Source organism: Vigna unguiculata, chromosome 5, assembly GCF_004118075.2.
Source record: "Vigna unguiculata cultivar IT97K-499-35 chromosome 5, ASM411807v1, whole genome shotgun sequence".
NCBI classification, from domain to species: Eukaryota; Viridiplantae; Streptophyta; class Magnoliopsida; order Fabales; family Fabaceae; genus Vigna; species Vigna unguiculata.
The window spans coordinates 40254452-40269058 of NC_040283.1; the positions used below are offsets into that span (position 1 = coordinate 40254452).

At 31.5% G+C, this 14607-nt stretch overlaps 2 protein-coding genes across 2 annotated transcripts; one reads left to right on the top strand and one right to left on the bottom strand.

Annotated features, from left to right (window-relative positions):
• Positions 1-1469: 1469 nt before the first annotated feature.
• Positions 1470-3605, bottom strand: LOC114183022 (proline-rich receptor-like protein kinase PERK10). Its single transcript, XM_028069853.1, has 2 exons — positions 2904-3605; positions 1470-1922 (listed from the first exon to the last, which is right to left on the bottom strand). Coding segments are annotated over exons 1-2 (597 nt in total). The 5' UTR covers positions 3500-3605; the 3' UTR covers positions 1470-1921.
• Positions 3606-13199: 9594 nt separating this feature from the next.
• LOC114185015 (fasciclin-like arabinogalactan protein 9) lies at positions 13200-14554 on the top strand. Its single transcript, XM_028072491.1, has one exon. The coding sequence runs from the start codon at positions 13610-13612 to the stop codon at positions 14348-14350; it is 741 nt and encodes a 246-aa protein (XP_027928292.1). The 5' UTR covers positions 13200-13609; the 3' UTR covers positions 14351-14554.
• Positions 14555-14607: the final 53 nt, after the last annotated feature.

The following is a 14607-nucleotide window of genomic DNA, read 5'->3' on the forward strand; positions in this document are numbered from 1 at the left end:
TGTTGCTCCATCCCTAGTTATGTTGTTGTTGCTCTCATCTCACCCTCAAAGGCAAAAGTGTTTCCACAACCACAATTCCTCGACAAACTACTCACAAGACACATCACCAATCATCATGCACCTCACACGAGTTCACCTTATTTAGTTTTGTCATCATCAATCTCTGTGTCGTCCTCCTTGACGACATCATCTGTCAATGGATATGTTAATAAATTCTCCCTATGGTTTTAATTTAGGAATTAGGGTTGAAAATTGGAGAGTTTGGAAATTATGAAAGATTATTGAACAACCTCATTTAATTTCAATACGCCTTGATTGAGTTGTAGCTTAGGTCAATGGTTCTACGTTTCAAATTTCATTTTAATTTAAATGAGCTACGCTTCTTAGTGTTGTTTTATAAAAAATGCTTTGTCAATGGGGTTTTAGAGATGAAGCTATCATATGAAGAACAAATGCAAAAATAAAAATAAATAAATAAAAATAAAAATTAGTGAACCAATCCGTCAACTTATCCAATAACGAAAAAGGTTCAATCTTTTTACCCATTTTGTGAAGTTAGACTTGTCCGATCCTATCTAAATTTGATGTACTAGTAGCAGGACCAAAACGGGTCCAACAAACCATTTTTGTACCCTTAGTTGAAATCAAATAATGAAGAGGCAACTATGCTGAAAATTTAGAGGACTTGTTTTCATTAAATTTAATTTTAAATATAACTATCTCATATCAAAGTTATATTTAAAAATGATGAAATAATGGAGAAAACAATTGTTAATAATATAACATGGTATGATCACGGAGGATGACAAATTTTAGTATGTGAACCAGGGGATCAGGTGCATGCATGCACCCTAAAAAAAGTTATTTTTAAACTGTTTATGTCCCGATCACACCACGTTTACCAATGTGTTGGTGCATGAGGATAGGTGTCTATCTATTTCAATATTTTACTCATCATAAATAAAACAAGCTAAACCTACTTCAGAATAAATCAAAACAACTTCATTAAGATAATACCAAAAGTTGCGTGTAAAAATAATATTTTATATTTATAGTTGGATAATCATCACTCGGTACTACGTGACGTCAGGATTTTGTTAGAATGCAAAAGACAAAAAAGTCTTCAGAAACTCAAACAGCACTTTGGTTGACAAAGATTAACAATGTTGATGAAAATGGCAGACAATTGGACGGCTAAAAAAAATGGCAATGACTTCTGACAATGACCACACGATTTTACAATATAAAAAATGCAATGACATACTAAGGAAACAATCAACATCATAAAAAATAATTGTGGGCTTCATCTACAATTTTCCAACTTAAAATGCAGCAGCAGCAGTGTCTGTTTAATCTATTATACGATCACCTATGGTTTAGGTACACTTTTCCAGCTTTCACTATGTTTAACCTTGGGTGAAAATTTTCATATGTAAAGCATTTATGGGAACTTATAAAACAAGGTAGTGTGTGTAACTAATGAATGAACGGGCCTTGGCTGAAATAACATTCAATCTGAAATAAGTACAACACAACAGTAAAAAACAATGGGACCTCCTCTAGAACATATGCTCAAAGTACAGAAGGCATGTCTTTCAAAACAGTAAGAAGAAAAAAAGTTTAGCCAGGAATTGAAAATATGTGTATAAATTCTCCACTCTATTGGCATGTGTTAAAGAGGGCCAAACACCAACAGAAGAACTTGGGTGTTAAAAGCCTACAAATTTGGCTATTGTTTGGGATGTTATGTGTTGAAAATCTGCAACCTGGTCAGTTTTCGTCTTCGGTGATTTGAGATGCCTTGTGAAAATTGATGTCAGTTCCAGAGAGACAAAGTGCACTGAATTGGTATAGAGAACGCGTCTCTGTAGCAAAATGTGTTCGTCTTCGTCCTCGGAAAAGAATTCAACTTCATAACCATTCTGCACAAAACACATTTTTGTCAAAGCCACGCACAAACTGACTAAACATTGAATATCACACTCCATGCACACTATGACCAACAAAGTCCACAGTTTGTCGTACTACTAGGATACCCTTTTACCTATTATGGACAAAAATATTAAATGAAAAGTTGAAGATAGCAAATTGAGAAGATAATCTAGCTACCCAATTCATTTACTCAAAGTAAAATGTAGATATGGAAAGTTTAGATGGTGTAAATTAACCGTACAGACAAATTGATCATAAACCCGTTATCTATATGCACCATGATCAGTATAATACCAATACGTTGTTCCTTAAAAAATATGCTCAACTCCTGTACGATGAAGAACCAGAGGGTAAAAAGTAAACAAGCAGTTCATAATAATATAAACGACTTTGGTTCTTCTTCTAAACCCTTTCTATTACTTCGTCACCATAAGATGCACAACAAAACTTATTAGATTATTATAGAACCTTTAGAAAACTAATTGCTTAATTCATCTTATCCGCTACCTACCAATTGAAAATTAATTAAAAACAGGACGTAAAACAGTTTTACTACAATGTTCACCGTTAAGATGTAAAACTTTATTAAAGATTTGTCGACAAGAAACTTTTGTAAGCATTCAAGAACAAAAAGAAGAGAGTTATTTTATAAATTAAAATTAGTTTGCATGAGTTAAAAATCAGATTTTGCAAACCGATAAGAAATAGCTTTTACAAATTAACACACATAAACTTTAATTTAAGGAGAAAATGCTTCCATTTTTCTCCTAATCACCTTCATCCAAACTCTGAAAAGGCCGAGCAAAGCATGTAATAATCCAATCATTCATACACAGTCCAAGTACACAAAATTGAACAATATTGTCAATGGCGTTGGTGATGCCTACCATCACAAAACGACAACGCTCAAACCCAAAGCAATTGATAAATAAAGAATAAAAAAGAACAAACAAGCAGCGACGTTAACATACCATCCACTGGAATTGGGCCGACTCCCGCGGCCCATGATCCCCGCATCCTGCTGCCCACCCCTCCTCATCCTCTCATGTCCACCCCCGGACTTGGGCCGCCCGTTGGGCCGAAGCGAGCCGGGCCCAGGTGGGGTCTCCTCCCTGGGCACGAACCCAGGCCGGAGGTGTGGCGGCACGAACTTGTTGGTCTTGGGCGGCGGCGAGGGCAAGTCCTTGTTGTCGTGGTTGATAACAGGGAGAGACGAGAGCGAGGAAGCGGTGCCAGTTCGACCGAGGGGGCGGAGCGAGATCGCGTCCGGTGGCGGTTCCGACTGGTCGTGGGTTTGGTGGATCGGATTGGGTAGCGGTTGGTGGTGGGGTTGGGGTTGGGGTTGTGGGGTGGGAGGCGTGACGGGTTTGGGGGTGGGACGGGTCAAGACGAGGATGCGGCCATGGGCTTTGTTGGGGCCGGAGACGGAGGAATAGGAGGCGGAGGAGTAGGAGGAAGAGGAGGGGGAAACGGAATGAGAAGGGTTCCTATTATGAGGGTTGGTGGCTGTGGTTTTGTCGTAGATGTGGTTGAAGTTAATAGAGGCGTACTTGTTGTTTTTTGCCATCCACCGCCTTCCACAGAGCACAACAGATCGAAAATGGCTTCCGCGAGATGCAAGAGACGAAAATGAAAATGAAAATGAAATGCATGTTATGTTCTGCCAACGCAGATTCTCTTCTCCTTAAACATTTGGGCCTTCTCTCTTTACTACTTTTACCTCTAATAAACCATCTGGGCCACTATAAGCCCAATATCGTGTCTGTCCAGCCCAGCCCATATCAATACTTTGTTGTAACTAATCCCTTAACAAAAGATTTAACACTCGACAAAATGTTATAAGCTGCTAGCGAATTGCTGGAAATTAACACCATTTACACTTTCTTGAGTGGAATATTTGTATGAATTGTAGTATTTTTATTTATACACGGACAATATATTTTTCTTACCCATCTCGTTTTATCTAGATTGTTATATATATATATATATATATATATATATATATATATATATATATATATATATATATGTGTGTGTGTGTGTGTGAGAGAGAGAGGGAGAGAGAGAACCTAAAAGATGGTCTAAGAATAGTGGTAGTTTATTTAAAAATATGATACTATAATATTTTAATAATGAAATGTTGAAATCAAATATAGATTTTTTATTAACATAGATACTATTAACAATAGTTTATGAGATTGTTTATCTTTTGAATGGTTAATCCTTCACAACGTGCTTTATCTATCTTAGCAAACGAAGTATATGCAAGACAACTCTCATATGTTGGAAATGTATGAAGTTAAGTAAGGGAAGATTTATGGGTAGATACTAACCCAATAAGAATAGAGAATTATCAGACTAAATGTCTTATATGAAAGATAATCAATCAACTGAAATTTTTGAGAAATGTTAGGACATGTGATGCAACTAGAAGTTATAAGAGGACTTGAGGAAATCTTATTGTCTTCTTTTTGTTTATTAGTAAATTTTCGAGCTAAAACTTTTTTATTAAGAAAATGTAAAAATTTAGAAAATAGTTTAAGAGTAATTATGTTTTTTATATATAAAATATGACACTAAAATATTTTAGATTTAATTATGTCTTTGATTCCCATTTTGGAGTCAAAATCTCAATTTGGTACCCATATTTTTAAAAATCTCATTTTGGTCCCCTTTTTTGTTAAAAAGTCTCAAATATGTCATTTATGTTAAGTCTAGCGTTAAATGGAGTGCCACATGTCAGTTTCCCGATTTTTTGAATTTTTTTTAAAATTTTTTTAAATAAAAAAAATTTGCCACGTGTCAAGCTGTCGTCGTGCCACATGACAATGACAGAGTGATGTGGCAATGATAATGCCAAATGTCAGTATTATGCCAGATGTCATTTTCTCCGTCTCAATTTGGTTCATGTATTCTAATTTTCGTCTCAATTTAGTCTGTATTTTTGTAAAAATAGTACAATTTTGTTCCTCTCCAAATTGAAACAAAAATTAATATTTATATAAATGTTATACAAATATTTTTATTAAATTTGATATTTTTATTCAAATTGATATTTTTATTATATATTTTTAACATAGCTAAGTTTATTTAAAATTGTATTTCACATTCAACTTTACTTAAAATTGTTTTCAAATTTTAAATTTATATGTTTTTTATTGTTACATGAACTAGTTAATTTATGAATTTTTTCCTATTAACATTATTTTCTATTAACAACTTTAAAACAATTTTAAATAAAGTTCAATGTAAAATATTAATTAAATGAACTTAATTTGGTTTAAAATATTTACTTGAAATATCAATTTTGATAGAAATATTTGTGTACATTTATATAGAAATTAAATTTGATTTCAATTTGGAGATGGACAAAATTGTTAATTTTTACAAAAGTTGTGACTAAATTAAGACAAAAATTAAAATAAAGGGACCAAATTGATAAATTGGAAATCAACTAAGTGACACGTGTCATTGTCACGTGGGACGATAACGGCTTGACACGTGACAATTTTTTTAATTTTTTTAAAATAATTCAAAAAAAATAAAAAATAAAAAATAAATAAGAAAAAAGTCAAAAAATTCAAGAACTAACACGTGATATTTTCTCTGACGGATGTCTAGCCAAACTTAAAAAAAAAAAAAGACAAATATGAGACTTTTTAACAGAAAAAAAAAGGAGCAAATTGAAATCAAAATGGAGATAAAAAACGTAATTAAACTAATATTTTAATAATAAAAAATTAAAAGTATAAATAGATATTTTATTAACATAAGTTTCTCTTGGACACGGTGTCAGAAGCTTTCTGTTGGCCAATAACGACCAAGTTGTTGGATACACAGAAAAGACACGTTCCTTTACTGGACACCCTGAATCCAATATGTATTTGCCACAAAATCAGGATGAATAAAAAAATTAAAAAATAAAGGAAATCAGTAAGAAAATCTTCAATATCTCCGATTAAAAGAAAATAAAATAAAAATCAGAAAATAAAACTTTTCGCATATTTCAATATCCCATTTTAGAATAAATTAGTTTATAAATTAGAGTATGATGATGCACAAGAATAACAGATAAGAAAAACATAAGAAAGAAACATTTTTTTTTACCGTAGAATAGTAGTTAGAAGTTCTTAAGAGAAGACGCAGTGTAAGTGGAAACAAAGAAACTCGTGACTTGGAAGAAGCTTTCTAGATGACAGAAGACGCAGTTGCAGAAAGAAAAAGCAACAAGACGCAAAGAAGAAGAAAGAAAGTCTCTAGAGGAGTGGAGAAGGAAGCAGCTGAAAAGGTGCCTTTAAACCATTTTTATAATTTAAATTTGAATATCCATAAAGGTTTTTCATTTAAAAACAACTTATATTATATTATTAAAAAAATTATGAACCTTGATTATAATATCTTCATTGTAGATCTGAACCTTTTCGTTAAATTTTTTTTTTCCTAATCACATTCTTACGAAACAACTTTTACATGTTTTTTATTTGAATTATAAAAAAACATCAAAATGAAAATCCAAGACAAATTTTCATCTTCACGCTTAGTTTCCATCTCTTTAGCTTTTTCTTACTTTACCTTAAATATATATAACAAATTAGTAAAATCATCATCAAGGCATTGGCGTTTCTTAATTTCTTTATTTTCTTTCTTTTTAGCTCTTTCTTACAACTCATCAACTATAAGCTACCAAAGAGAAACAAATTGTCTAGTTATACTGGTTAAGATGCTTTGATGCTCAAATAGTTAAATGTTTTAAACAATTCAAATATAACCTCATATAATTTTGAAGAAAAGTATATTTCACTTCAACATAAAGAAATCAACATAAAGTATAGTTTTATGGATTTTTTTGTTGTTGCTTGCATTAGAGTAATTTGGTTCGGTCCCATGGGATCATCAAACCTCAATCTTCGCAACAGACTCAAATACAATCAAAGCTAGCTTCCCCCTACCACAAACCATTTTTTCATGTTATGGCAATCATCATCACTCTTCCTAACCCTTAAAAGCTAACCACATATAATTAGTCCTCAAATAGAGAGAATTCATTAACTTACTGATAACATTTATGATTGTTAAGAGACAAGTTTGAAAAGGTTTTAACTACTCAAACATTGTACCATGATTTCTAGTATTTTAGGAACTACTTATACAATTTCATTATTCTAAGGATATGTTTAATAAATCTTTCCAAAAACATTAAACTTCTAGTTTATTTCCTGAGTGCACTGCACATTCAGTCTGGTATACTTTTAAAATAGTTGTCATTAAATTTGATAAATTGATTACAAAGGACAAATTGTAGTTAGATAAATGTAAAAATTTCTTATATTGTTGAGTATTTCATTTGAATTCTTAAATTATTTATGCAGAAGTTGTATAGTTGTTAAGAATACGTTTTATAACATTGAACTTAATGGTATGCAAATGATGAAACAGAATATGTAGATAGCTTGTGTTGGTGCCAAGGGATGTTGTTGCAAAATTCATTCATAAAGAAAACTCTATAACATTTATTTCTCATGATTACAAAAACTAGAGAAAATTAAAAGTTAAACATCTTCGTTATGCAAAGAAAATTTCACTGTACTGAATTGGAAATAGACAAAGAAGATAGGAAAGCATAAAGATGCTATCATCAACAATTGTGAAATTGCAATAGATATGAGTTTGATTTAGATGTCAAGAAAATTTCTAATTCTTCACTGATTTAGGCATTAATATAATTGATGTTTATTAATAACCATATTTTACTGTGTTCTTTCAAACAAGGAGTGAATTTTATAACAATCAATATATTTCTAATTATAAAAACTTTCTTAACCATTATTAGATCACTAGCTTAATTAGTCTCCATAAATTTGGTTTCATTCAAAATCAATGAGTCATCAATTACAAATGAAATGAAACGTGTACTTAATATCACTCTCAAAATATGGACAAAATAATTTGCGCCAAGAGACACACTCAACACTACATGCTAGTTTTAATCATAAGGCACTTGCGTAACAAATTTGTAGTTCACTAATTCTCTCTTCAAAGCACATGCCTTCTCCAATCGTACAATATGCACATCATTCTCCAATTGGATACTAACATATTTGTGTTGTTCTCTTTCTTTGCAACCTCATTGTTCGTCTTGAAGGTTCACACTAAAGAACCTAATAATAACAAAAAACAAATTGATCTTACATTAAGAAAGAAAAGATACAATAACACATTGAACAATATACATTCAGATTTATGAAAAAATAGGGTTTCATACCTTATGAAATTGGGAGTCAAGGTTTTTTCATGTTAACCAAAGAGACTAACGCGTAAATGGTATCATTTCTATTGTGTAATTGTTTTCAACCTCTGCGAGATGTAGCATAAAAGGAAATCTTCACAAGAAATGGGACCAAGTCACTTTTTGGAAGAAGAGACGATGTAAATTTTAATATATGAAATTTGAAAAAGGCAATGAAAGTTAACATGTGCGATGAGAGACTAAGTATACAAATGTAAATTTCAAATTTCTTACGATTTTTTATTTGCAAGAAAAATAATAACTAACCTATATCTAGATAATTTCATAATTAATATCAATGATTATCTATAAAATATGTTTTGTAAGAAATTTTTTATTTTGAAAAAATATTAACAAAAATATGTGTGTGCAAAAATATTTCAAAAGAAAAATCTATATATTTATTTACAAATTTATATCAATAAAAAAATTTGCAAAAAATCATTTAAAAATCTTACATTTTTTTGTGATCTTTTATTAGTAAGAAAAAATGACATAATTATATAAATGAAAAATTTGCAAGTAAGTATGGCAAGTATTAAGAATAGTTTTTTAGACAAATAATTTTACACAAGAAAAATCGCAAAATCGCATGTAATTTTAACAATATTGTTTTCTTACGAAAATGCTGCATAAATATTTATCGAATATTATTTTGCATGAAAATATATTTTCTGTAAAAATATTTTAACAGTAAAATCTGCATGTAATAAATAATTCTTTAGTAATATATATACTCATCCATGATCAATTTTTATTTGTAGTCCACTTTTTGGCCCAACCTCCATAATTGTATCTCTCATGTGTTTATTAATGAAATTCTTGTCTTTTATCTTACCATATCTGGTTAATTAGAAAACATTAGTTCACCCTTAATGATAGCCAAAAAAAAATTGTGAGTGGTTTTATTTGAGAATCACTCCACCTATTACTAACAATTGTCACACTTTTTTATTTCACGAGTTTTTTATACATTGCAAAATGATATTTTACTTTACCTATTTCTTTTCAAAGCAAATGACTTATGAAGTTATTATATGTTGGCAGGAGATATTACCAAGACTATAAGTATCAATAACATGAAATTATGTAGTCCTATGATACGAGCTTCGTGCTAAATGAAATCACATTAATGAAGAATAAAATATCTTCTCAATTTCACAATTAAAAATACCTTAACTATTGAAAGAAGCTCGTAAAGAACTATTAGTTTTTTTGTTAACAATTTGTTTGATTTCCTTTGACACATACATATGATAAATTCTTTTTCTCTTTGAATTTTCTAGTTTCAATGATGTTTTATTGTATAATTTTTTAATTTTAACAAATTTTGACATGTCACGTTGAAAATTTTTTAACCGTTAATGTAATTTTTAACAAATAAGCTCTTAGGTAAGATCCATGGAATAAAAAATCATCAAAACCGCAATTCCGCAATTGATCATATTATTTCCAGGAGTTTTTTCTTTAAGCTGTGAAACATAAATGTACAAATATTTTGTTTCATCTTCTTATATATATTCATCTTAATTTCCTATAACAAATAAAACAACATTTAAAAAAGTTACTTAAATATAAAAATCAAATAAGTTAATCTAATAAAAACTAATTTATTTAGATATAAAAAATAAAACATATGGAAACTTAAATAATAATTATAATAATATATTATATATTTTTAAAATAGTATTAAATTATTATACTATGTTATGTTTTATTTTTTAATTTCAGTAAAAAACATTTTAAGATTTATTTTTTTAAGTAAAATTTTAATTTGTCTTTTTATAATTTTTATGCACAATACTACCTAATTTATCATTTAAAAAATATATTCAAATTATAAAATTTATAATTTTATGTTTGTAATTTAAAAATAAAATAAAGTAAAATAAAAATATATGATTCAAACAAAACACACACAACATATTAATAATTATATAATAAATCATATTTAAATTTAAATTTGAAAAAGTTATGATTAAAATTTTAAATTCAAATAAAAATAAATGTAAAATTATTTTTAATACAAAGATTCAGAATTCGATAAAATATTAAATTATTAATATAATAAAAAAAGTTATTATCATTAAATAAAATCATTTAAATTTTTTAAATAAAATTCATGTGTCCATGTTATACTTTAGTTTATGTATTGAAATTTAAAATTAAAACATTATGTCGCTTTTTTGGTTTTTCCAGAGTTTTCTTTTCCCTTTTCCTCTTTCTTCTTCTTTCTTTTCTTTGTTTTATAACTCTACAATTGGATGGAAGCAACTTATTATTATTTTTTCACTGTGCTGCTAACACTACAGGCAATTGCAAGTGAAATTCATTCATTTTTATTTCTTTTTCTTTTTTTTATAAAATTTTTATTTCTTCTTTGTTATTCTTGAAAGATTTATATAGTATATGTAAATTATACATTCGTGTGTGGTTTTCATACGAGACATATGTCCACGATTATGTCATCTATAAAGTTCTCCTAAACATGAACGTGTCCTTTTGGTGTGTCCAAGAATAGAGTTATACGTTTCAACGTCATTAGTTACACATAATACAACAAAATTTAATGTTAAAAAATGACCGATAACAATTTTGTAATTAAAACGAAGAAAATGACGTTTGTCCCCTCTATTGACATCTAATGTTTGTTTGACGTTGGCCTCTCTATCCTCAATGTTATTTGTAATCGACCCTTCTATACTCTGACGTTATTGGATGTCTATTCCAAAGACATCCGACATGAAATTGTTTTAAAATTTCAATACAAACAATGGGAGTCTCATTTGTCTTCATTGTTCTTTCAGGCTTTCTCTTCCTAGGTGAACTTGTGACAACGACGGTGATGAATAATGAGGTAAGTTTTAGTTCATTTAAACTCAAATGTAAATTGTTTTGTTGTCTTGGTTGGGGTTTTATTTTTCGTTTTCGCTGGATGGATTTTGTGCATTACTGCGTTTTCAAGGCTCTAAGACTCTCTTTAGCGGTGGTGACAAGACCTTAAGGTCATGAATAATCACTTTCGTTTCATGTACTTTAAAAATTAATACTAAATGTTGTTGAAATTTTATCAATTTTTTTATGTTAGACTTCTTTGTGTACATGTTAGCAAATTATGAAAAATATTTTTTTTACAAATGGGTAAGACGTAAGACTTCAACTTGTGAGAGTTAAAAATTTGAGATTAATTTGTTACAAACAAAATTTAAAACAGAAAAAACAATATTTAATGTTTGTTACTGCACTAATATATGTTAAATGATGTCGATTAACAGACATTAAATACTGCACAATTCTTGTTTGAAGTGACACAAACATAAATTTAACATCACTTGTATATCACTTATGTAACGTCGGACTTTCCCCTAATGTGAAAGTTAAAAATAAAAAGTATTAAAAATCATTTTTGTGTTAATGATATGACCTAAAAACGATATATTTAAGAGTGTATCCGATACATATCCATAATGCATCTAAAGGGGAGTAACGTGACCCCAAAATGTGTTGGGGCTTCATAGTTTGCAATTCTTGCTTTGCTTATTCTAATGATGGAGATAACTTCACATTTTACTTTTCTCTTAACATGTTATAATTTGTCACTTCAAGAATAAAATAATTTAATTAACATATCTTCAAAGAAATTGAAAAATTAATTTATCGATTTAAAAATACATAAAATAAGATGAAGCTTGAAAAAAAAAAAAAACGAAAATGCATCTTCTACGTTTGATTATAATTAACCAAAATGAGTAGTGTAGTGAGTAGAAGAACACATGTTAGTTAATGAAGCTGACAAAATCAGATTCTGGAATTATTATTCCAAAGTTCTTCTTCAAGCTATAAGTTAAGTCCATGGTACAAGACCCAAAGTTCAGCATATTTAATACCAAAAGCTGCTAAAAAATTCCCAACGTGGTCCACAGCCAGCTATGTTGTAATATAAAATAAAAGTATTCAATTAACACCATATTTATATAACTAACCATGATGCTTAATTAGTTACGTTTCTAATGCAAATCAATAATTATCTCAATTCTTAATAAGAAAGAAAACAGTATAAACAGTTCCCGACGGAGTTGGGCTTATGCTTCTTCATCAACAAGAAGAATATACAACATTTGGCGACAATATTCATTATGTGAATGAATTGTGGTGGTACTGAAATGTGAATTGATGTAGAATATTGACTATGGGATACAAGAAAACAACATAGAGTGATGGACATGGGCGTATTATAAAGTGGCTGAAGTGACTGCGTAGCTTAATCACATTTCTCATCACTGTATTTCTGACAATGATACTCACTCAATCATCCATAATAATGTCTTCAAACTGATTATTTAGTGTTTAATGTTGTCCCACGTGTTGTGTCTAAATATGCCAGCCTGTCAAACACTCTTTTACAACTGTTGCTTGTCCATACGATGTATATTCTTCAACGCCCATTATACACACATAATCATTTCATCATCAATTATTTCCACCATTTACACGATCAACAATTCTTTTTATACATAAATAAACCATTTTGTTTTTGTAATTTATGTTTTCTACCTTCTTTTCTTCGCTGCTACATCCACCAACGAGTGTGTGAATATCAACACGCCAAACCAAAGGTAGGTGGAAAAAGAAAGTAACAAGAAAGAAATTCGGTTTATGGTATTGTATATTGAAATTAGGTTTTTACCTTTTACAACAAACCTTTCGGGATTGTATTAATTAGGTTTGACATTATCTAAAATTGCAAATTGCAATTCATTTAAGCTACTTTATGCTTGACCACGTATTCCCATAATTGCAGCCACGTTAAATTTCATTTCTTATTGTACAATTTGACATCAGCCGTTTCCTTTTCATAACAAATAGACCATTCTCCTCTTCTCTGGTTCGTCTCTGTCTCTCCATGTCCTACATAAAATTAAAATCGTGTCTCCCCTGTCTAAATAAAAAAACAGAGTGGTAACACCGAATGCGTGATCCAAGAAATCAGAGCTAAGCTTCTAAACTACTGCGTTGAGTTTTGCAATGGGAAACATTAGGTTTGACTCGATCTTCTTCCTGAAAAATTAATCTCGGTGAATCAATTTCGGTTTCATTCTTTAATGTTGTTTCTCTTTCCTAACAAGAGACGATTCTTCACAAGGTGTCCCCTTCATACATCGTTCTCCATGTCCTACTACCTTCCCTTTAACTTTTTGTGCATTTTCTGGTTCTCATTTGTCAACTAAGCCATTTCTTATCGCGATTTGCAAGCCACGAGCCAGCTCATGCCAACAAAGTCTCAACAACCACACACCAACGCCAAAACCAAATAAAAACCCTTCCATTCTCCACACACTACCACCACACAGTTTCTTTTTCTCTTTTCTTCCCACTCTCTATCTACTCAACATGGCGTTCACCTCTCTCACTCTCATTCTCTTCAGTTCATTCTGCTTGATTCTTCGGGCCCAAGCCCAAGCCCAAGCCCCGGCGCCTTCCTCCGGCGCGGTGGACCTCGTTGCCATCCTCCAAAAGGGTGGCCAATACACAACCCTTATCCGTCTTTTGAATGAGTCGCAGCAACTAACCCAAATCCAGAGTCAACTCAAGTCAAACTCGCAAGGGTTCACTCTTTTCGCGCCCACCGACAACGCTTTCCAGAACCTCAAATCTGGGGCTCTCAACGGTCTCACTGATGAGCAGAAAGTGCAGCTCGTTCTCTACCACGTCACTCCCAAGTACTACTCTCTCTCTGATCTCTTGACCGTCAGCAACCCCGTCAGAACTCAAGCCTCCGGCAGTGAAGGCTCGTGGGGGCTCAACTTCACCGGCCAAGGGAACCAGGTCAACGTCTCCACCGGCGTCGTGGAAACGCAGGTCAACAACGCGCTCAGGCAGCAGTTTCCTCTGGCGGTTTACCAGGTGGACAAGGTGCTGTTGCCGGCAGAGCTCTTCGGAGAGAAGTCCCCCGCGGCGGCTCCGTCTCCGAAGTCTCCGAAAAGCAGCCCTGAAACTCCGAGCGTTGGGAAGGCCGGTGGCGCTCCTTCTCCCTCCGGAGACGCGCAGAATGATAATGGCGCGGCAGGGAGGAATGTGGGATTTGGAGTTATCCTTGGAGTTGGGTTATTCTGCATGGGAGTTCTCTCTTGAGAAAACTTCGCTCTGCATGTGTCGTGTTCTTCGTCTTTTCTTTCTGAATCCGTCTCTTTTCTCTTCTACGGGCAAAAGAAACTGTGTTGGGATTGATTGAGTTTCACCCTCATTCTTTGTATTTAATGTTTCTTTCTTTCCTTACATAAATTTCATGCTTGTTTTATACTTCTCCACTCTCAGAATAACATTTTCTTTTATAAATATTCCAACCTTTTTTCTTTCATCAATATCTAAATACTATATATTATGAGTAA